The sequence below is a fragment of the Oculina patagonica genome, chromosome 1 (genome assembly GCF_052425735.1).
Source record: "Oculina patagonica isolate OP01 chromosome 1, crgOcupat, whole genome shotgun sequence".
NCBI lineage: Eukaryota > Metazoa > Cnidaria > Anthozoa > Scleractinia > Oculinidae > Oculina > Oculina patagonica.
The window spans coordinates 30,241,374-30,265,098 of NC_135758.1; the positions used below are offsets into that span (position 1 = coordinate 30,241,374).

General features: G+C 40.2%; 4 protein-coding genes across 5 annotated transcripts in view; 2 read left to right on the plus strand and 2 right to left on the minus strand.

Moving 5' to 3' along the window:
• LOC144663325 (unconventional myosin-Ie-like) overlaps positions 1 to 23,725 on the minus strand; it is a 56,447-nt gene that overhangs the window by 9,566 nt on the left and 23,156 nt on the right. The gene's annotated exons all lie outside the window — the stretch shown is intronic.
• LOC144630635 (N6-Methyl-AMP deaminase-like) lies at positions 1,976 to 2,904 on the minus strand. Its single transcript, XM_078489305.1, has 3 exons — positions 2,824 to 2,904; positions 2,514 to 2,659; positions 1,976 to 2,048 (listed from the first exon to the last, which is right to left on the minus strand). Exons 1-3 carry the CDS (start codon positions 2,893 to 2,895, stop codon positions 1,976 to 1,978), a joined length of 291 nt encoding a protein of 96 aa, XP_078345431.1. The 5' UTR covers positions 2,896 to 2,904.
• On the plus strand, positions 2,860 to 13,469 carry LOC144663384 (kelch domain-containing protein 1-like). The gene is made up of 7 exons (XM_078524310.1): positions 2,860 to 3,279; positions 4,212 to 4,364; positions 5,794 to 5,988; positions 6,325 to 6,477; positions 6,738 to 6,890; positions 12,004 to 12,177; positions 12,856 to 13,469. Exons 1-7 carry the CDS (start codon positions 3,060 to 3,062, stop codon positions 13,020 to 13,022), a joined length of 1,215 nt encoding a protein of 404 aa, XP_078380436.1. The 5' UTR covers positions 2,860 to 3,059; the 3' UTR covers positions 13,023 to 13,469.
• LOC144631548 (unconventional myosin-If-like) lies at positions 17,127 to 23,234 on the plus strand. The gene is made up of 9 exons (XM_078490382.1): positions 17,127 to 17,258; positions 17,347 to 17,481; positions 19,218 to 19,307; positions 20,227 to 20,321; positions 20,436 to 20,523; positions 21,270 to 21,359; positions 21,738 to 21,815; positions 21,958 to 22,042; positions 23,101 to 23,234. Exons 1-9 carry the CDS (start codon positions 17,256 to 17,258, stop codon positions 23,232 to 23,234), a joined length of 798 nt encoding a protein of 265 aa, XP_078346508.1. The 5' UTR covers positions 17,127 to 17,255.

Genomic DNA, 23,725 nt, shown 5'->3' on the forward strand with positions numbered 1-23,725 from the left:
TCAAGGGATAATCAATTCAGTTTTCAGTATTTTCAGTATTAACGAGAAGGAAGATAACTTCGGATAACCTGTTAAACCAGTCCCAACTGACAACTGTTCCAGATTATCTGTGGCTCTCCTGGGTGCAGACAGAATCTCTAGCTCTCATGGAGGAGTAGTCTAATCTCTAAGATATGAAGGAGAGTGCTTAAAGTGCATATTTTCACCTCTGATTAAGGGCCCACTGACGTATATATTTGGACCCGTTGCTAGGAACTTTCACAGTTATAAATATAGTTTTAGCAATTTTTCTTGTTTAGTTATGGCTGAATCTTTTACTCAGTCCATAACGTAAATATGACGTCATCGGGCCATGCCCATGATCACGTGACCAATAAAGAAAAAGTCTAAAATTTTTGATGTTTTGCATGTTATCAGAAAATCATTCATATTGTCATGATCTTTATTTGTTTTTGTATCTTGGTAAGTATGGGTTTCATTTCATTATGGAAAATAATTTTTTTAGAAAGGTTTAAAATATTGATTTGTCCATAAAATTTTTATTAAAAATGATTTAGGCAAATGAATACTTAGTTATGTTCCCGACCCAGGTCGGAAAAATATAACGTCGAAAAAAAGTGAATCAAATTAAAGACTGCCAAGTATTTAGATTTTTTCTGCAAACCGGAAATCATTTTGTTAACGCATGCGTTATTCATCTGACAAGAGAATAGTGCGCGCGCTAGTTGTACGCGTACGCTTTTGAGATTATTTGCATGCATGTGTAAAAAAAACTGCTTTTCCTGGTTCAATTTAATCTGACTGATTCTCAGATGTGAAGTCAACTATTAGTCAGGAAGTTTTTGCGGGCCCAAGAGAGGCCCGCAACCCTAATCTTGACAGTAACCAGCGGATTGCGTTTTACGCGTGTGCGCCACGTTAATAGAAAGCGAACAGAAAACGGAAGTTGAAAATTTTGTTCTTCCACTAAGAACGATCGGAATGCGAAAAATGTGTCAATCACGACAGTTTGTCGTAACACCGGAAGAGAAAATCTGTTCTCCAAGAACGATTGTCACATAAGATCTAGGCTTCTGTCACATGGAAGAAGGTTTTACTGAATTAATGGTTTTACGGGTGTTGCTTTTGCGAAAATTTGTTCTGATTGTATCACGCATAAACCACGGCAAAGCGAATGATTCCAACAACGGTTATTCTCGAGAAATTCGTTATAACACTGACAACATAGCGAGTTTATCGACCGAGGAAAATCACATCTCAATTCACACCGCGTGCTCGACTACAGTTCACTAAACTGTTAATCCGACAAAAAACAACTGACTGATTCGCGGCCGGTTAGCGGCAATTAAGCGTGATTTATCATTAATCGCGCCACGTTAATAAAAGGCGAGCACAACATAGCGAGTTCACCGACTGAGAAAAATCACATCTTAATTCACACCGCGTGCTCGATTACACTTTCCAAAACGATAAAAACATGCATTCCTTGCGTGACGCGTTACTCGGGATAATTGTCTTTATTTGTCCATTTAATCATTTATTTATCGACACTGCCATCATAAATTACGCACTCTCGTACCAGTACCTTTTCTAAGTGCGTCAAGGCCCGCACTTTCTATCCTGTGGTTACCACTAGTTTGGTAGTTCTTATTGTTTCATCTTATTTGGCGAGTTTGAAGAAGTGCTCGAAAGGAAAATTTTTTGCACATCTGGCACGTACAGATAGCGTGAGTAACCCGTACACGCAATACAGCGCGCGCTCTTTAGGCACCTTAGCAACACGCGAGAAATCCGTCAGTGGGCCCTTAATCGTTGATTTGGCAGAGTTTTTTTGGTCAGTCAGTTTTTGGATTTGCATGTACTTTTATGCAAGATTTCTTTAGGTTGGCATCTCTGAAATATTGTAAAAAATCTCATGATGTTTGTGCAGTTGGATAATAAAGGTGGCTGTTACAGGGTGTTCACTGTATAATGTTCAAACTCTTACCAGGAACACTGCTTCAGTGTCATCTACAAGCTGGTAAATAATACCAAACAATGCAAAGCACCTGTACATAAGAAAGAGAAAATGTCACAGGTGATTACACAGCTTGAATGTTACAGAGACTGTGCACAGTTTATGTACATTTTTCAAAATAATTTTATACTTTACAGATGACAGTCATCCATGCAGGCAAACAGATTGGTTGAATTATAATTGATTGATTGACAGAATGATTGATTCCCTAATTGATTGAATGGATGATTGATTGATGAAATGATTAATTGAATGAATGACAAATTGATTAATTGATTCACTGAACGAATGAATGAATGAATGAATGAATGATGATTGATTGAATAAGGAATAGTAGAGGGGAAAACTATGAGATGGGAATGGATAAGGTATTTATGTCAATATATTTTGAACGTGACGGGAGCAAGGCATTTTGATCTCTTTTTCATTCCGAGTTTCAATTTGAACCGACAAAGAGAGTTTTTTCTTGACCTTCCTGGTTTGGGACAAAACTTACTCGTCTAAATCTCTCTTGTCTTCTTTCTGAATTGTTGTTTGCCATTGAGACACTAAACAGTCGTTGTTTACTTGTCCAGACTTTCTCTTGATGAGCTTTTCGATCGTCTCTGCGCTTATAGATCCATTTATATGAGCATGAAGTTCCTAGGAGTTGAGCAAAAAATAAGCTGTGCCGACAAATTTCTACGAAGACACGCACACCAACGCAAAATGAAACATCGTGCTTTCGACTTCAAGGGAAACCTTTTTCCACTCTTTTCATATTGAAAAACAAATACTCTCAGAAAAGATCGTTCTTAAATACTTACAACTTTCGGAATTTTCTTGAAGAAATTGAAAGGTATTCTTTCCTCGGAAGTTTTCCCTGCACTGTCAGCCATGTTGGAAAATATCGATTTGTGTTTGCGTATTGTGATTGGTCGAGGGAGTTATTGATAGGGTCGCACACTTCCCGCCAAAATTCTAAGTTCGCGCGCCGATACACAGTCAAAGATTCTGATCTTCGGGAGATATTTTTCTTGATTTTCCTTCCATTTAGCCGAAAATGGGTAATGAATCTTCCGCACCGATAACTTATGGGACAAAGCTTCTAAATGACGTAAATATCGAATGGAAAAAGGTCGAAATGGACGCCAAATTGCCATCTCGAGACGGACATTGTGCGACCGCCATGGCGAACAGACTTTATGTATTTGGCGGGGTTCGTTGGCTTTCTGATATCGGCGAAGCAACAGAATCGAACGAGGTTCTTGTGTTCGATACTGGTAAGCATTTATGACTTAAAGTTTATAATCGTAGTCTAAATGATTGGATCGCGTTTTTCTGTCGAACGGAGTCGTAAAAATAAAAGACTTTGCGAAGTCGACAAGACAGACGATAAAGAAATTTAAACAAGTATCTGTCTTTGTATAGGCATCTAACATTTCCTCTTCTTTGCAAGACCTTGTGCTTACATTCGAGATCTTAATCGAGCCAGATATGTTCATGTTTATATCAATATATTTACAGTGGAATTCCTGTTTGGGGAGGGCCTCCATATGAAAGTGACAAGGATGTAAATTTTGGATTTTGATTTTGCTCTCACTTACTCTCACTCACTTTAGGGCTTCATGTAAAGAAATATGGAAATATAAATTACATTATTAAAATTTTGGTGTATCTTTTAGGGGTAAAAAGAAAAGCTTGAGCCATGCCCAGATTGGTGTCCTTTTGGAGTTAAATTCAAAATTTCCAGGCATCCACACATGTTTCATATGGGAGTCCCCCCTCCCCTGATGGAACCAGGATTTCAATTTCTCAAACCTCTTTTCCCTTGGACGCTTGGGAAATTGGGATTCAACTGTGTTGTTATCATGTCATGTCAGATAAGGGGGGGGATCATCCAGACACTAGAATAGGGGGGGGGGCATTCTTGAAAATTTTTTTCCCAGCCCTTGGCGCCTTGATTTGTTCTAAAAATAGGAGGGGTGGGTCCCCGGGCCCCTCCCCTAGATCCCCCACTGAATGGATTTGGAGGTCCATCCCCATCTCTGTATGCATTTTTTCTATGCCCAGTCTGATGCAAAGTATAAAATAAAATAAACTAAAATCCCAAATTGTCCCAATGACCTTCCTTGTAACTTCCCTCCACCCTTGCATGTATGGAGGGAACAAAATAATATTATTTGACAGTTTTCTCCATACTTTTGGCACCTAGATTCTCACACACTGAGCAAGATTGTAGCAGGAGGTGAAGTGCCATCAGCCAGGTCCTCTGCTACAATGGCTGGAGTAGGAAGCAAACTGTACGTTTTCGGAGGACTAAGCCGAGATTGTGGATGGCTCAATGATCTGTATGCCTTTGATATTGGTATGTATTAAAACTCTTTTATACATTTTTTGTGGCCTTATGTCCCTGGCAGGATGAAGAGGTTGAGAGAGTGAGAGTTATGTTTTTTTGGAACTGTCAAGAAGGGAGAGTCTGTCATATTCATGAAAATTCTAGAGAAATAATAATTTAATCTCAATTTCCAGGTTTTCAATTGAATGTTGTGAAACAAAAACCTAGTGATCACTCTGGCCAAACATTAACCTGGGATCAGGCGTTTTCTTCCCTTGCAAAGATGAGAGAGGGAAAAAGAACGCCTGATACATTTATTTAACCGGCTGCCAACCGCCCCCAAATTAAATTAAACTAAGGTGTCGTCCAACTGTCAAACCACTCTTTGTAGTTGGCGGCAAATTCGGGACTCGGATTTCCACGAGGCATGAAAAACGTCTGCAGAATAATTATACATGTACAGCCTGTATTAAAACTTCGCCATGCTAAAATAAAAATGCTTTCAGTAGCAGGGAGAAATGGTGCTCGTGAATATATATTTATCAACGATAGATGCTGTCCCTTACAACTCACAAAAAAGGAATTAACAGATGAGCTGTTTCACGGCGCGGATAGCATCGTGTAGCTTTGTAAACATTCCAACACCTCGTGTCCCACGCTCGTGTCATGTAGAATAATTTCTTCACTATTTATTACCGAGCTTGAAATTTACCATCTTTATTATTTACCACACCTCTGGAATATTGTTTGGTGAATTTGTTTTCCCGAAACTCATTCAATGAACTGCCACGAAAACACTGTCACGAAAACAAATTACGCATTGTTGAAAACTCTATCTGTTCTGCATTCAGAGAATTACACTTGAAATTTGTCAGGGCTTCAGCTAACATAGAAAAAAAATCGTCCTTGCAATTAACACACCTCGTCTAAGCCATTAGCACCAGCTTTTGACCGGAAGTCTTGTTGAAATGGTACAGCCAATCAGTCCACACCACTTCATTTAGTATTGTTTCTCGACCAATCAGAAGAAAAACCAGAATCCGGTTTTTTTTACATACGATTTGACAAGTAAATGTATCATGCCCTCCTTCCCCGGAGTGGTAAGTAGGGAGGGAGGGCATGATCTCAGGTTAGCCAAACGTACAATTCAGTGACCCAATGAAAACTCCAAGCAAATACATGCAACCAACACAAAGAGTGGGAAAACATGCGTGAGCAAGTCATGATTGGTTTCGGTTTTTGTATGTAATACTGCAAAATCAAATCAAATGCTACTTGCTATCCAAACTCGTGGCAAAAACTAGACGTATAACTTGAACTTAGATACCTGTTCATATTTGAAATCCGTGAATTTCATGCAGTGTTTTTTAAAATTCTTCATGAAAAAAAAAAACAGCTCTAAAAAGTAAATTTACACCCTTGTTAAAATGTTTCCTTTAATATTTTTTAATTGCATTAGAAACAAAGCAATGGGAAAATATTGCATATAAAGGTACTCCTCCATCGCCGCGTGACAAGCTGACTTGTGTTGCTATGGGAACCAAGATTCTGTTCTTTGGTGGCTTTGGTCCCATGGAAGATCTTGATACAGATGCCACCGAACCAGATCAGGCACAGTTTGGATGGTTTAATGATCTCTTCAGTTTTGACACAGGTACATTAGGGCAGGCAAGATATCACTTTACTGTTCTTTAGGCATGAGACATATTTCTGAAGGAAGAGATGCTATTTGAGATGGATACAGGATTTTGGCCAAGCAATAGAAGTGCAAAACAGCCTTTTAGTTTTGTATAGAACTGGGCTAGCAGCATAAAGTGTTATAATTTTATTTTTCCCTAACAGCAAGCAGTCTGATTGGCTACTTCAAGGTCACATAACATCTAAGAATAAAACTGATTACCATCAAAATTGCAAAATTGCAAAATCTATGATGTCAGAGGGAAACACTTTTATTTAGCAACACATTTATTGTTGTAATTTTTGTTTTTAGAGAATTGTACATGGGAAAAACTGGCTCCTTCATTCACTGGATGTCCAACACCCAGAGCAGCTCATGGCATGTGTGCTGTTGGATCAAAACTTGTAATCTTTGGAGGCAGAGACAGTGTCGGCAGGAAGAATGACCTCTACATTTTGAATACAGGTGAGTTTTTGTTTAGTAATATAATAAAAAATATTATTTTGTAATTTGATTAATTGGAAGTAATTCAATTAAATGGAGATGACAAGGTGTTTTGCTCTTATGACTGGAAATGACCATGATCTGTCAATTTCAATCGATCGATCGATCAATCAATCAATCAATCAATCAATCAGTCAGTCAATCAGTTTATACCAGTAAACCCAAGAGACAAAGAAAGTTCAGTGACTAAACAGAATCAAAACTTTTACAACTTGTTTCAGAAACAATGGAGTGGATCTCAACATCAACCACAGGGCGACAACCAGAGCCTCGTTCATTTCACACATGCACTGCCGTTGGCAACAGAGTGTTAGTTTTTGGTGGAAGAAGCCTGGAAAATGCACATTTTGATGATCTTCACATATTTGACACAGGTAATGAAACAACAAAATTACATTTACTGGTTTCTGTGCCATCAAGTGTCTACAAGTTTTTTTTATCGCCTAGTTGAGTTGCTGCACTGCAGTATGTTTCAGTTTTCGCCAATAATAATTTGCTGGCATGCTTATTTATGCGCTTTAGCGTGTCTTGGCTAAAAGCGCAGAGTTCTGTACAGTGCAAGGTGTTCAAGGTGTTATGTTTTCGAAGGGAGAAACTAGGAATACAGCAACAACAACACACAAGATGGCGGAACTCAAACTGTATTAAAGCACATGTACAAGATCGCGGGCTCACATCCGGGCAATACATAATATGATTAATATAGTATGACGTAATGAACCATAACACCCCTCCACTGAGATATGTTGTACACAAGTAACATAGGAAAAAAAAGAAATAAAGATTTAAGACAGTCCTTGTGAGTCTTCCTGATTTTACAAATAACATAGATGCATGTCAGACTCAGTTCAAAACAACTAAACAAAGTTTCTTGAGCAATGTCACCTCTTACTTAACAAAACGACGCAAAGTTTTCTTTGACTTAAGTAACATTGTCACATCTGTTCAATTAGTCTCTGCGGGGGTTTAACAACACGTGTGGACCTCCGCAGTTCGGGTGGTGGCTCTGCTGGCTCTGCTGGTGGCTCTGCTGGTTCTGCTGGTGGCTCTGCTGGTTCAGTGGCGGGATTGTTCTGAAGAACGTCATCCACATGGCGTCTCCAAATTCGGCCATCATCTAGTTGGACTTGATAAGAATATGGGGAACTGTGCTTTAACACTGTACCCGACTGCCATTTCTGCTTTGATAAGTGATCACGTGTCAGAACAGTGTCGCCCACAGACAGTTCTCTAAACTTGGCATGTCTGTCATGGTAGAACTTCATCTTGCTTTGCTGTGTAGCCACGTGACTACTGAGGTCTGGCTTAGTGAGTGACAGCCTTGTTCGTAGCTCTCGCTGCAAGAATAGCTTGGATGGTGAAGTTCCAGTAGTGGCGTGTGGAGTACTGCGATAAGAGAGTAGGAAGTTCTGTATCCTTTGCTGTATAGAGCGGGCAGGATCTGAGGCTGATGAATCCAAGGCGTGCTTGAAGGTCTGAACAAATCTCTCTGCTAATCCATTGGAGGATGGGTGATAAGGGGAGACGAGTACTCGCTGAACACCGTTCTGCTGCAGGAATTCTTCATACTCAACGGATGAAAAGGGTGGACCGTTGTCGCTGACAACTTGAGTTGGAAGCCCGTATCTTGCGAAGATGCTGCGCAGGGCGTTGGCTGTGCTTTCTGCAGTGGTGGTTTTCATAGGACCAATTACTTCAGGCCATTTAGAGTGTGCATCCACCATAATGAGATAATGATTGGATTGATGAGTAGCAAAATCAATGTGTATGCGGTGCCATGGAGCGGTGGGCCAGGACCACGGAGATAGTGGTGCAACTGGGGGAGCTTTCCTGGTCTTACTGCACTGTTGGCATCTGCGAGCGGTCTCCTCAATGTCGCTGTCTATTCCTGGCCACCATACATGACTGCGGGCTGTTGCCTTCATGCGTGCGATTCCAGGATGTGCTCTGTGTAACTCATCCAGGATGGGTTGTCGTAAGGTAGGTGGTACAATGGTTCGCATACCCCACATAAGACAGCCTTGCTCAACGGAGAACTTGTGTCGGCAAAGGAAGTATGGCTTGAGGTTAGGGTCGGTGCAGAAGTTGTTAGGCCAACCATGCTGTGTCAGAGACAAGGCCCTTGCGGTGGTTGGGTTCCTTGCAGTCTCTCTAGCAATATCTGTAGCCGAGACCGGGTGCTTGTTTAACTGCTGGCTGGCTACATGGAATATTTCCTCTTCGACGCTTGCATCCTTCTTGTAACTAAGCGGGAGCCTTGATAGAGCATCAGCATTAGCTACTTCGGCAGAGGGCTTGAACTCGATCTCGTAGTGGTATGAGGATAGGAGGAGTGACCATCGCTGAAGCCTTGCTGCTGCCAACACTGGTGTAGCAGAGTCCGGTGCAAAGATCTTCAGCAGGGGTTTGTGATCAGTTCGAAGTACGAACTTGAGACCGAAGAGATACATGTAATACTTGGTGACTCCAAAGATGATACCGAGACCCTCTTTCTCGATTTGGCTGTAATTCTTTTCTGAAGAATTCAACGATCTTGATGCATATGCAATTGGTTTCTCGTCTCTGTTCGGGAAGCGGTGGAGAATGACAGCACCAATGCCATATTGGCTAGCATCGCATTCCAGGACCACTGGTAAGTTGGGGTCATAATGAACCAAGACGTTTGAAGATGTTAGTGAATGCTTTGCTTTATTAAAGGCTTCCTCGCACTGAGGGGACCAGGTGAATTCTTGATTCCTCTGAAGTAGCTGATTGAAGGGGTTGGAGAATGGAACTAAGGTTGCGAATGAATTTGCCATGGTAATTAACCATACCGAGGAAGGCTCTCAGCTGAGTGGTATTCTCGGGGCGAGGTGCCTGCTTGATGGCTTCTATCTTGTCTTCAGTTGGAGAGATACCTTCTGCGGAGATGATACAGCCCATGTACGTGACTGACTTCTGCATGAACTTACACTTGTTAAGCTGCAGTCTCAGTCCATAGTCATCCAGGCATTTGAGAACAAGGTTCAAGTTCATGATGTGTTGATCATCATCCTTCCCTGTGATAAGGATGTCATCTTGAATACTTGCTACATGCTCAAGACCTTGGAGGATGATGTCCATGGTGCGCTGAAAAATAGCAGGGGAAGAAGCAATACCAAAGGGCAACCTTTTGTAGCGATAGAGACCCCGATGGGTATTGATGGTGACATACTGCTGACTATCCGGGTCCAATGGTAGCTGTTGGTATGCGCTCTTCAGATCCAATTTGGTGAACCGCTTACCTCCACGCAATTTGACGAAAACATCCTCAGGTAGTGGAATTGGATACCGTGGAACATTTAGTTGTGGGTTGACAGTGACAGCATAATCACCACATGACCGTGTCGTGCCGTCTGCCTTTGGAACGTGAACCATAGGCGTGGCCCAATCGCTGAACTCTACCTTTTCCACAATGCCTTCGGATTCCAGGCGGTTGTACTCTGCTTCCACTGCTTCTTGGAGGGCGTAAGGTACTGGGCGTGCCTTGCAAAAGTTTGGCTGAGCATCTTGCTTCATTTCCAGCTTGGCAGTGATACCCTTGATTGTTCCCAAGCCAGGCTGAAACACATTGGGGTGGGACTGAATTGTAGCGTGCAATTTCGACCTCACAGCTTGTGACAGGTCAGAGTCGGAGACACGGATGCTGCATATTTTCTTCCAGTCGAGTTTCACTTGGGTCAGCCAATCTCTACCGAAAAGAGACGGTCCAGAACCTTCCACGACTAGCAGTGGCAAGGTTGCACTCTGACCTTGGTACTTGAGGTGCACATGAAATTGGCCACTGACCTGGACTGGGTGACCAGTGTAGGTGTGTAGGCGAGTGCTGGAAGGTTTGAGAGGAGTTCCCTTGAAATGCTTATTGAATGTCTCTTGCGAAATGGTAGAGACTCCGGCCCCGGTGTCTAATTCCATGAGGAGGTTAACTCCATTGAGCTGAACTGGAAGTTCAATTCCATTTTTCTCTGTACAGAGGTTGTACAATGAGAATGAAAATGGATCCGTTGAACCAGATGCAAATGTGCCCTGGGGTGGCTCTGGCTCTTCAACCTTGTGAACCTTCTCAGATGTGCTTTTGCATGCCTCAGCAATGTGACCAGATCGTCCACAGGAATGACAAGTATACTGCCTGTACTTACACTGCGATCGTGGATGACCAGTTTTTCCACAGCTCAAACATGCTGAAGTGCTGTTGTGTGAGTTGTTTGGAGGAGAAATTGACTTGCCTTGGCCCTTGCCAGGAGACTTTGGATGTTTAGGTGGACGGAAATTTCGGCGGTTTCCTTTTCCGAGTTTATTTACTGGAGTCGAGCCTTCGTGAGAGAACGCAGCGACATCTTTCTCAGCAGCTTCGTAGCTGAGGGCGTTCTTCAGTGCTTCATCAAAATTGTGTTCCTCTGTTAGGAGTTTCTTTTGAATCTCTTTGCTTTGAAGTCCACAGACGAGTCGATCGCGCAAGGCCTCGTTGAGGTGAGCGCCGAACTGACATGTGGCCGCCAGATGTTTTAGGTTGGCTGCGAACGAAGACACGCTTTCTCCCTCGCGTTGAATGCAGTTGTGAAATCTGTAGCGCTCAGCAATAACCAGTTTTTTTGGTGCGAAGTGGTCCTTCAGGATAGTTGCAAGTTGAGCGTACGTTTTCTGTGAAGGAGTTGACGGAGAGCAAAGGTCCGAAAGGACATCGTAGGTCTTGGCGCCTATAACAGAAATAAGTGTTGCTCGGCGTTTGTGCCTGTCTGACGAATCTGCTGGAACACCATTCGCGACAAAATACTGCTCCAGTCGCTCCAAATAGCGATTGATGTTCGTCGAGTCTGGATCAAACTCCTCTATTTTGCCTAGGCTCGGCATGATCCGGTCCTCGTCGCCAGAATGTTATGTTTTCGAAGGGAGAAACTAGGAATACAGCAACAACAACACACAAGATGGCAGAACTCAAACTGTATTAAAGCACGTGTACAAGATCGCGGGCTCACATCCGGGCAATACATAATATGGTTAATATAGTATGACGTAATGAACCATAACACAAGGGGGTGGGGTGGAGTAAAAGTTGTCCATTTCTTACATTTTTAAGGAGTGGCCTGGAGTGATGATGGTTCCTTTCTTGCTTCAATAGTTGGAGGAGGGGAGGGGGCATCTTTGGCCCTTCAGGTCTTACATAAAAAGGGGGGATCCCTCCCCTACATCAGCCGGGATAGTAGGACTATCTTCTACCAATTTAAACATCTTATAATTTACTCCTCTTTGATGCTTGTTTATTTTTTTCCTCCCTGCTTCTAGTAAATCAAATTATGCATAGGCTAAGTTTAAGTAAAGAAACTATTTTCTAAATGTCATTATCATAAAAATAAATATTATTTTCAGATCATCTTTTAGACATTCTCCAATAATTTTTTTATTAATGTTTTTATATTTGTCCTGCCTGATAGTAATTTTTAATTCCCTTTTACCATTGTTAATGTGTAGACACAAAAGAGTGGCTTCAGCCATCATCATCTGGTAACAAACCGCCTGCCAGGGGGGTGCACACGGCAACACTGGTGGGAGACCAGTTCATACTGTATGGAGGTTCTTCTGATTTTGACCAAGAAACAATGCAATGCCAGGAGTATTATGGGGATGTCCATCTTATCGAAAAAGGTAAATTTGTGTTTCCTTGTAGCCCCCTTAAAGATGATTTCCAGTCCGTACTGCGCAGACTCAGGGTTTGTTTTCATTTTTGTTTTGAATTTGTTGAGACGTTACACTTCGGTGATAGCGTACATGAAGTTTTTTAGTACGCCATTACGGATCGTTTCGTTCAAGAATTCACGATGAGCTAAAACGTCCGTTTGAAATACCGTCGAGCTTCTTTTACTTGTTATTATTGTTTTGCAACGATATCTGGCATTAATAATGAAGAAAAAGGTAAGTTTTGTCCCGGAATTTTTATTTTTGCTAGTAAACATTCTTTTGTTTGTGAGACTCACAAACATTGCAGGCGGAGATTGCGCAGTACAGACTGGAAATCATCTTTAAACAGTGTAACAGTTTAAACGAAAGTTTGACATGTGCTAGGAAATTTTTAGTAGACTTTCTGCCCAGGATTAAAAAAATGGGTATCAACAAAGCAGTCAGACTTGTCAGCTAACAATTTATTTTTCTCCAAGGATTTGTTGTTCAAAGAACACCAGGAAACCATTTTTGCTACTTTCACTGCTTGTAGCTTGTAGTATGCAGCTTACTACCACTGCTTGAAGCATGTTTTTGTCTGACCCAAAGCATGGGCATAACACTCAGTCAACGCAATTTATTTGAGCACTGAATTTTTCTTTGTAGAACAACTCTTGTCAGGAAAGTCTCAAGGTCCAGATCCCAATGATGTTCCACCTGTTGCCGTCCAAGGTCTGTCCATGGCCAGTGGGACTGCTAATGCTCAAGAATGTGAAACAATTGAGGAAGAAGACAGTAGTGAATACGAGGAGTCATCAGATGAACAACAGTGATAGAGAAAATGCACTTTTTGTTTTGGCACACAGTACTGAATCACCCCTCAGTCTTCATCTAAGCAAGCTGGCAGTACCAGGGTTTTGTTGCTAAGCAGCTGTTTGAGTGATCGGATCATGTGCAGGAGAATTGGAAGCATTGGAAAGGAGACCAAAAGTAGGACTAGGGTGCAAAGGGGAATTGGGAATGCTAAAAGGTGGCGGATGCAGGAGGTTCTTAAAGGAGTTAGGACAATGTGCGAGCCAGCGAGCCATGCGAGCCAGAAATCCCAAATCCCAATAAAAGGCTAACCGCAAGCTACCTAAACTAACTGTAGGCTAACCAGAGTACTATTTAGGCTAACCAATGTGCTATTTAGGCTAACCTGAATGGCTTGCATGACTCGCGAGGCAATTGCGAGCCATGCGAGCCAGAAATCCCTAATCCCAATAAAAGGCTAACTGCAAGCTCCCTAAGCTAACTGTAGGCTAACTAGAGTGCTATTTAGGCTAACCGAAGTGCTATTTAGGCTAATCAATGTGCTATTTAGGCTAACCAAAATGGCTCGCTGGCTCGCACATTGGCAATACCCTTCTTAAAGTGCTTTAATTATTTCCCTCTAACTTCCATCTTGCCACTTTTTGACTTGCACCAATTCTGCTTGCAAGCTCCTCTACAACTGGTCCAATTTAGGTAGTGGTCACAACACAAAAATGCCTACACTTTCTGTAAAGGCAACCTCTCAATTTGTCTATTTGCTTTTGCATGTTAGCTTTCTGGGTGGTGTTAAGAAATGAGAGGAACTCAGGCTTTTTCTGGACTTTAATTTGCTGTGAACCTTAGTCGTACAATATTTATAGTAATGCACCTATCAATGGTTTGCCCCAGGATGGGGGGGCGGGCGACCCCCGGGGAATTTGAAATTTTTTGAAATCCAAAGTCGAATTCTCTACCTCTGGGCACCTAGTGAATGTCAAATTTCCCATATCTCTTCTTAAATTTCTAACCCAGCAGGCCATTTTAGATGTCAAAATCCCTACCCTGGGAGAACTTCACGATGTCAAATTCCCGTGGGTTGCCCGCCCCCCCCCCCCCATCCTGGGGCAAACCATTGATAGGTGCATAACTTATCATTAATTCAAGATTTTTGGTGGATTGTGTGAATGGAAAAGCTACTCAGATATCTTCCAGACAATCAACAATGGGCGTCAAAAGTCCTTGAGACAGTTGGATGAAATAAATACTAATTTAAAATTCCTGTTTTTCCACCTTTAATATGCTGCCGCTTTTGAACCACTCCCCCTCCCCCTTTTTCAATGTTGTACACAAACGAGGCAAGTCTTGCAGATAGCAAATCCAACATTGTTTCGGGGGGAGGGGGTAATATGGAAGGGGTGAGGGGTAAAATTTGTCCAAGGTACTCGAAAAGTGCCGACTGTCTCAACACTTTTGGCGCCCATTGAAGATTTTGGCAAATGTTACACTACAGGGTTTTACTTAATCTTTGATCAAGACAAGTTTTCTCTTTACATCCCATTTTTACAAACTAACAGACCAATGGGATCTCTCATGTAAAATCTGTGAAAGGTACTTATTATACCTAATGATCTTCTCTTGCTAATTTAGTAATTGTGTATATATAATATGGCTGTATGGTGTACTGTCAAGACTTGTTATAAGATGTATGATGTTTTTTAGAAAAAAATAAATTTTGATTTTTAAAACGTCTGGAGCAATTACCTTCGGTACCTCTGCAACTGTGAAATAAACTACCGTAATGATTCGATTTAGCGCCCTCCTTCCAATAAGCGCCCCCCTTCGAATGTGTTTTTGTAAATAAGTGCCCCTATTCCAATAAGTGCCCCCATTCTTATTAGTGCCCCCATTCTTATAAGCACCCCTATTCTAATAAGTGCCCCGATTGTGGATAACTGCCCCTACTGAAGTCATTAACGCCAACTACGATAAACTCCTAACCGTTGCATGTATATATTTACTGCTGAAATTTACAATTATTTTAAAAGTAACTGAACTTATAATAATTTCTAACTGTTACGGTTTTTGTTATTGTTAGATTGTTTCTCAAAAAATTAAATAAGCGCCCTGTCCCGAATAAGCGCCATGTCTCAATTAAGCGCCCTCCCTTGAGGTGCCAAAAGTAAATAAGCGCCCCGGGCGCCAAATCGAATCCTTACGGTATTCTAATAACCTGCCTGTGCTATGCATCACTGAAAACCCCCTGAATAACATCTATACTACCTCTTTTTTTAATAACAAAGGTGCTTTTCTTGATTTTGCCAATATTTTCCATTGATGGAAGTTGCTGTGTTGGGGAAATTTGGTTGTATTTTTGGTTTCGGTTTCTTTACACATATAAAGACAAAATTATGAAGGGAAAGCTTACAACTAGAAAACCTGACTTCACAGTTTCTAAACTGTCCACACTACCCCTCCCCCCGTTTTTTTTCTTTCCAACTCAAAACTGTGTCAAGGAAGAACCTCCAGAAATGGAAAGTGGATGGGGGGAGGGGGGTGGGTGGCAAATGGGGTCCCACCACCTCCCATCCCCTTGCAATCAGTGTTCTTGTTCACCTTCAGTTCTCTCACAATAAATTTTTCTTATTCAATAATGTGAAAAGAAAGGTCTGGAATGGTGTAGATTCTAGCATAGTAAATGGATTTGAAATAGATTTGAAGGATGTAGTAAACCCTATCTGGGCTGAACTGTGCATTTTTATTTTTTCCTGTTCTATTTCTTTCTTTTTCTTGTCTTTTTTAAATTTATTTTTATATTTTTTCTCGGTTGAGGCTTGCACAACACTGCCAAAGTTAGTTTTTAGAAGTGGGCTGCAGTGGCCCTAATGGATCTTTTACTGTTTTACCCTAAGGCTCTCTAGATGAGCATTGCTTTCTATTCTAGACTGTGAAAAGGGAAAGTTAAAATGTTTTGTAACAAAACAGGTTTCCTGGGAGACATCTCAACCAAAAATTAAATCAATGATCACTGCTGGATAAGAGAGATTGGTGTTGAAAATAAAATGAAGTATTGAATTGAGATGTTCACATCTAAACATGTCTGGGTTGGATTTATTCAATTGATATAGTTATACTCTCAATTAATAAATTAAAAAGAACCCATACGTGCGGTGACTTTTATACCCATACTTACCCTAAAATTAAAATTCACCGTCAGTTCAGAATGAGGATGTTGAAAAAAATTCTGCCAATAAAATGACCCTTTATTCAACAACATTAATTATTAGAGCCTATTTTAGTCCCACAGCCTATTTTAGTCTCTTATAAAAATGTCGTCGGGTGTTTAAAATGCATAATGTAGGTGTAACATGAGACGATGCTAAAACCTTTGAAATAAAAGCAAGATAAAATATGACAGTCGAGGTCTGAAATTTGATCTCTTAACTCAGAAAAGATATTAACATTTTTTGTTGAAAAATAATTCAAAGTTTATTTTGAAGTGGTTCAATATTTTTCATCGCATTGTTGATGCATTAATTGAAAGATTTAAAATAGGACGTGAATTAAAAAATAAGAACCCACGTTCATTCACGTTTTTTGCTCTATATTGATGCTAAATATTATTTTGCACCTGTTTTGATCTTGTGTAATCAAATGATATCATGCTCCAAAAATCTATGAATTTTAAAACATTGTAATTTCTCATTGATTGTGAGTTGTCAATGTAAACTATTCAAATCCCACCATATGCTTTCGCTTTTTATAAATATTTTAGTCAAAAATTCCAAAATGAAAATTTTGCCAAAACTGTGTTTTTCCTGGCGATTTTCCAACCTCGAAAAAATAACAAAACGATTTAGTTTCTTAAAGTTTTCGTTGTGGTTTTGTCTAGATAAGAGATATATGGAACGTTTCAAGTTTAAAAGAAATTCTGTAGATTAATTCACCGCAAAAAAGAAGACACCATAAACTATGGAGATGTCCTCAGTCAACGCTATTTTTAGCTCGCCGGTGTTGTGATTACTAACGCTGTTCTGATTGGCTATCCAGTTGAGATTGTCCAATCACAAGGCGTGTTATATTTCGAAACCTGCTCCATCCGTATATGGAGAATAATTATGATCATGCGCGCCAAATGAAAACATCACTTCCGAACCAGAGGAGGTTCCGGTTCCTTCTACTAAATACTTCTCCCCTTTTAGTGCTGAGGATGTGTTCAGCTTCCTTTTTGTCTTGATCTGTAGTGTTAACAGCGTCTTCGACAACAAGCCGACAAAATGGTGAGTTTTTGCATTCTAGAATGTTGTTTGAGCTTCGGTGGATAAATTTTCGAACAGCGACAGCATGGGATTTCGTATCTCTTTGCAGCCTTCGAACTATCACTGGCAAAGTAAAGGCAATGTTAAAGCGAGTGGCGTGGAAGATATGGTTCTTCTGCCGAAGATCCAAGAAGCGGCGATTGTGGAGAATCTCAAGAAACGATACATGGACGACCTCATCTTCGTATCCTTTTACTACACATCTTGCTGAGTAAAGAATGCGCAACTCCAGGTGCCTAGGCACTAACCTTCCATCGTACACTAAGTAGATATTTACAAGTTTTATATACTCTTTCCCTTTCGTTTAATAGGAGCTTAGAGCTCCCCACATTAGGTTTACAAGAGATATTAATGTGAAGCATTGCCATAAATTACAGAAAGCGATAGTAAATATGGTTGTCTTCCATACAGCAAGCGTTTGTTTGTTGAGAAGCTACATGTACTGCTCACCAACACGAACAAAAGAAACCCGCCGCTTATCAGCTGCATGACAATTTCATCAAACGCGGAAATACAAGCTCCTGTTCTTATCTCCATCAGCACTGATTTATTTTGTATTAAACATAAGCTTAATCCTCCTTAAAAATTATTTCGCTCTATTAAAGTGTGGCCACATTTTGAGCTTCACTCAGTGGGGCGTCGTTTTGGGAATCATTCAGACATACTTAATTTTTCAGTCGTAGTAAATGATTCCCCTGAGTTAAAATTGGCGAAGTTTATCTGATTCTCTGCCGTAGGATTTTATATGGAAATTGAGTGACAGCTTAAAGATAATTCTACAGCCGTTGTAAATATCAAGGACTATAGAAAAGCCAGTTAAAGACGCCTATTCATAATTTTAGTATTAAGTATCTGTTAAGAAAATATTGTGATTTTGATTGAAATGATGGTTGTTTACCCTCAAAAACATTTTTGTTTTTAAATGGTTATTTATTATTTTTGTTTTGAGCCAAAGCAAATTCCTTTGCATGGAGTCACCTGAAATCTACGTGGTTTACATTCATAATTATACAACTGATGTTGATGGATTTTGGTTGTTAAAAAATTTAGGTTAAGGTCTATCAGGTTTATTTTTAGCTTTCCACTCTTGTTATATTGCTGTGTTTTGGTTGAGCAGTCAACTGTAACCTGGTTTGCCAGGTTAAACTAAAGGAATGTGGTGTTATTCAAGCTTGGCTATATTCGTGTTCCCTTTCATTAATAATTATTGGCTCTTGGCACTTTGATTGACAGATTCCTTTAGGGCTATTTCATGACTTAACTTTGGGTTAAGTGATGACTTTTATTAAATTTTTTAGTAAGCTAACAATTTTACTTTGTAGGGAAATCATATTCTAGATGTTTTATTTAGTTGAGGGAAAATGTACCATGTTGTATTTCCTGGGGAACTGACTGTTCCAACAGTTTTTTTGTCACTGGACCAGCTATATAGCAAGGTGACATACCATTAGTGCACTGTGCTGGAGTGACAAACTTGTATTTAGGAGCTAAGGTTCTGGTCTTTTTTTCTGACAGAGCCCTTATTGGACTATAAAAGTTTTGGAGACCTTGCCTTTCCACTGCACTCTGTTCTAGGCAACTCTGTTAGAACTAGGCTTGACATAACCTCCCCCCCCCACCTCAATTAAGCAGGAATCCTGTGGCCCATGCTGTAACGGCCTTCATCCTCTGTCACATACTACTTCAGCCATCTTGCCTACTACTCAAAACACTTGACTGGGAGCTGTAATGTTCAAAATGTCAGCTTTCCAAATAATTTGCTATGACAGTTGATAATAATATACCTTTTTTAACTGATTATAATCAACTATCTGTTCTGGGCAGTTTATATCATCCTCCCTCCCTATATATTTGTATATGACTAACTTTAGAAAAAAGTTTAGTATATTGTTTGTTTTATACCCTTAACCATTTGCACAGACCTATATTGGTCCAGTGTTGATCTCTGTCAACCCATTCAAACAGATGCCCTACTTTACAGACAAGGAGATTGACCAGTATCAAGGAGCTGTAAGTTAAAAAACTCTTTGTTTACCCTTTCAACCCTCCAAGTTTATGATAATGATAATGCATTTATATAGCATTTTCCATACATTCAAATGCGCTTTACACACCAGACCATAACACCGGGAGCTTCGTGCCCTACTTTTTGCGAATAGTGTGTGGGTTCTTTAAAGCGTCCCCTGTTACAAGACTGAAGATACAGGAGACAGGACCTACGGTTTATCATCCTTTTCCGAGAAGACTAGAATGTCTAACCATTTGCAGATGTAATTACAAAGGCAGCACATTCTCCTCAGTTATTTTGAGACCCTGAGTGTTGGTCCGGTCTGGGGTTCGAACCCACGACCTCCCGCACAGCAGTCCGGCGCTCTACCAATTGAGCTAACCAGGCGGCGGTTAAGACCATTTTAGTCGCCATGGCGACTAAAATTTTGGAGCTGGCAACTAAATTGGAACTGAGGTCGCAGCCTCCCAACTAAAATTGAGAAGAAGGATTGAAAATGTGAGCTTAAGTTAACGACTAAAATTTTTCACTTCAATGTGTCAGCAACTGTAAATTTTTTCATGTTTAGTTGATAGTGGTCCTCTTAGTCCACACTTAGATTTCCACCATGAAAAACCCTACAGTTGTTTAGTAACTAAGAACAAAAGGGAATTGAAAAATAGCCAAGAAAAACTGGGAAGTATGGTTCATAAGAATGAGTTCTTTGATCCAGGTAGCACACTGTGTAGCACACTGTGTCATTAAACAGGTGTTACACTTGGCAAATACTTTTTGGCAGATGTTGATTGATATTCAGAAAATCTACTAGTCAGTGTGTTCTTCAAGAGATTAATTCGTGCCCTTGAGTATATTAGTAAATGTCAGTATTCATATTTAGTAATTTTATAAAAATGTTTGAATTAAATAATATTTGATTTTCAGGCATCCTATGAAAATCCTCCACATATTTATGCCCTCACTGACAACATGTACAGAAACATGTTGATTGATCAGGAGAATCAATGCGTGATTATCAGGTATAAAATTAATACATATTAATAATTGCTTTGAGCTAGATGACTGAAAATGAGAAAGTAGTATTTAACATGCACTGGAATGAATTCATATCTTGTTTTTGTTTTGTTTTTAAGTGGAGAGAGTGGAGCAGGGAAGACAGTTTGTGCCAAGTTTATCATGAACTATCTTGCTAAAGTATCTGGAGGAGGTCCAAGTGTACAGGTGATTAATCAACAGCTTCTCTTAACCTTTCTGACTCAGATTTAACTATCGGTTACATGTTGGTTGCAAGATGTTGAGATTTTTTATGAAATGAAACAGTTTTTAAGCCGATCTGTTTTTGCAACCTAAATTTTGGATGACCACTGTTCACCTTCATCAGAGTTAGACAAAAGTTCGTTGGTGCTCATGCTACTAATCAGTACGCTTCTGACGTTATTAATTTTAAATTAAAGGTACATAACGAACAAAAAGCATTCCCTCGTGCTTCATTTATTTATTCCCTCACCGTTTCATTTTTTAAATGTCCTATACCAATCGCAATTATACTGGTTTCAGTATTTTTAGTCATATGTTGAGATTTGTTACTTAAATAAAACAGTCACCATATTGGTTATCTAAAACCCTGAACACTTTATTTCTTTGAAGTGTTGGTATGAATGATAATAACAGAACTGTTATATTCACATGCTGTGAATCTTGTATAGTGATATATCATCGCCGTCATCGTCATCGTCGTTGTTGTTGTCATCATTATAATATCATCATCATCATCATCTCACTTTGTATCAGAAGTTGCATAAGGCCATTACATTCTGCATCCAGTTGTTTCTGTATCTTCTTTGCCTCCACTGTGTCCTTTATGGGTTATATATTGTTGCCCCACCACTCTTTTCCCTAACTATTAAACAGTCATTAATAGTAGAGAATAATTTATTCTTTATTTTTTTGCGGTGATGTTTCCACAGAAAATCAAAGATGTCATTCTAGAATCCAATCCTCTTTTAGAAGCTTTTGGCAATGCTAAGACTGTCAGGAACAATAACTCCAGTCGATTTGTAAGTCCAACATACTTGTAAACTATGCACAAGTGAAGTTTGTGTGGGCCATTAGGCTCCAATGCAGACTTTATAATGATAAAATACAGGTACAGCTGTATTAACATGTGCTGGATCCAGATTTGCTCTAAACGGGAAGGAGGAAACAAGATGGCCAAGGCCATTTTTTGCTAAAAAAGGGGGGGGGAGGGGGGCAGAATGATGATTGCCCTTTATTGTCCAAAAGGGTCTAGCCCAGAACATTTTTGGCACTTCAATTCTTACATTTTTAACTAATAAAAAAACAATGCCCTACAGGCTTCTCCCCTTAAACTGCCACTGTTATGCTTTATTTGTTAACTCCAATCTTCTAAAATAACATTCAATTTGCTTTTTTAGGGAAAGTATGTTGAGATTCAGTTTACCAAGGGTGGACAGCCTGATGGTGGCAAGATTTCCAACTTTTTATTAGAAAAGGTAATTGTGGGTTTGTGTGTTGATTTTTCTTGTAACACATGGTTGTTTTTGTTTTGATTTAGATCTTTTGATCAGCCAGTAGATAGACCTTTGCCTGCGAAGAATATGGATTAATTAATTAGTTGGTTTCTTGTTCTCTTAGTCCAGAGTTGTGAGTCAGAATCCATCAGAAAGGAACTTTCATATTTTCTACCAACTTCTAACTGGTGCATCACAAGAAGACAGAGGTTTGTTTAAAGGCTGAATCAAAATTAAGAAGAATGAAAGACTGGGAGAGTTGAGATGAGAGGTCAAACTATTGCTCTTATGGATGCTCATGCATCAATTGAAAATAATTATTACCATTTAACGCCCACGTCGCAAGTGGAGGTTAGGTGCCCAAGGGGCCCGGGGGCTGCAATCGCAATCACACCCCCAAGGCGCCAGAACACCCGACTGGCCTGCCCAAACCCGCAACCCAGCCATGAGCCCCCCGTACCGGGCCCCCGAACCCGAGCACCCGTCACACTCAAGCCAAAATGGCTCAGTGGAAGAAAACTGAACACTAGGTCCCAGTAAATGGCCCAAACCCCAGGGAGGGAGGGAAGGGAACGCTGAGAACGCTACTACAAACTAACACAAAACGCCACGCCGATCGAACTACGAACAACAAACGCAAGCACACGGGATAGCTACGCATGTACCAAAGGGAAACACCGCTGGACCAAACTCGACCCAGCCCTTCAGCAACCATGTGGCAACCACCAAAACGCTACTAACAAACGTACGCCAAACGCTTAACGCTACAAACGCCTGAAATGCTAGAAACACGCTAATGACTAGCTCTTGCTCCTTGTCGTTAACTATGTTAAATTGCAATTAACTGTATTAAATGAAAGTCAACAAGAATTTTTGAGCATTTGACCTGCCGATAATCAACTTTTATGTACTTTTGGCTTTTTTCACCATATACTGAAATGTAAAGGTGACTCTTACCTTCCAACTCTTTTCAACTCTGATATTCATTTTATCCAACTTTACGGAAGCTATTTCACAGACAGTGCATCTTAAAAAAAAAAAACTAAAAACAATTTTTTAAAGCTCATCAATTATAAGGCAACTCAGTCTTCCTCTGCCTTGTTTATGTTCAGTATTGCTTCTTGGTGATTTTCTACTCTAGGCTAGCCAAATCCTGCTTTAAAAAAACTTGCAATGTGGCATACAGTATATTCTCAGCAGCAACAAGATCCTGTGCTTTTATTTATTAATTTATTAATTATAAATAATGTATTTTTGTGATGTGTAGGTCAGCTAGGTCTCACAGAACCCAGTTATTACTATTATCTGAATCAAAGTGGCACATACTCAGTGGACGGCACTAATGATGTACAGGAGTATGAAGAAACAAGGGTGAGTTCTTTTGGCCAAATACATGTATGACAGTAATTTTCTTGATGAATAAAAACCTAAAGGTATTAAATTATTAATCGTATTTATAACTAAATTCTCGATTTTGATTGGTTCTGCGCGCGCCTATTTGTCGCGTAATTGGCGCGCGATCACGTGGGTGTCCAATTACAGGTATCCAATTTGAGCAACTTCAAATTGGATACCTGTAATCGGACACCTACGCCATTCGAGCGTCAATCATGCACATGTAAATGGGTTCTTTCTTGCTGTTTTCCTGCTTTTCGCACAACCAATTGAGTTTATCTTTGACTTTTTCACACAAAAAAGGTTCTCCAAGACCTCCTAACCTCGAATTTTGTTATTGATACGATTAATTAGTAATTGGACCTCGTGTCGTACAATTCAGAGAGTAATCGTGCTCGTAATTTTAAATCGGCCTCGCGCTGCGCGCTCTGCCGATTTTGAAATTACTCGCCCGATTACTCCCTGAATTGTACTCCACTCAGTCCAATTACTATTAC

Bases quoted from the DNA above. Each gene is read 5' to 3' on its own strand.
- LOC144630635 (XM_078489305.1), bottom strand. From the start codon at position 2,895: ATGGCTGACAGTGCAGGGAAAACTTCCGAGGAAAGAATACCTTTCAAT. The intron at 2,660-2,823 runs GTAAGTATTTAA...CTCAACTCCTAG, and splicing joins TCAAGAAAATTCCGAAAGTT to GAACTTCATGCTCATATAAA. The intron at 2,049-2,513 runs GTAAGTTTTGTC...TCTTATGTACAG, and splicing joins GACAAGAGAGATTTAGACGA to GTGCTTTGCATTGTTTGGTA.
- LOC144663384 (XM_078524310.1), top strand. From the start codon at position 3,060: ATGGGTAATGAATCTTCCGCACCGATAACTTATGGGACAAAGCTTCTA. The intron at 6,891-12,003 runs GTAATGAAACAA...GTTAATGTGTAG, and splicing joins TCTTCACATATTTGACACAG to ACACAAAAGAGTGGCTTCAG. The intron at 12,178-12,855 runs GTAAATTTGTGT...TTTTCTTTGTAG, and splicing joins TGTCCATCTTATCGAAAAAG to AACAACTCTTGTCAGGAAAG.
- LOC144631548 (XM_078490382.1), top strand. The intron at 17,482-19,217 runs GTATCCTTTTAC...CCATTTGCACAG, and splicing joins ACATGGACGACCTCATCTTC to ACCTATATTGGTCCAGTGTT. The intron at 21,816-21,957 runs GTAATTGTGGGT...TTGTTCTCTTAG, and splicing joins CCAACTTTTTATTAGAAAAG to TCCAGAGTTGTGAGTCAGAA.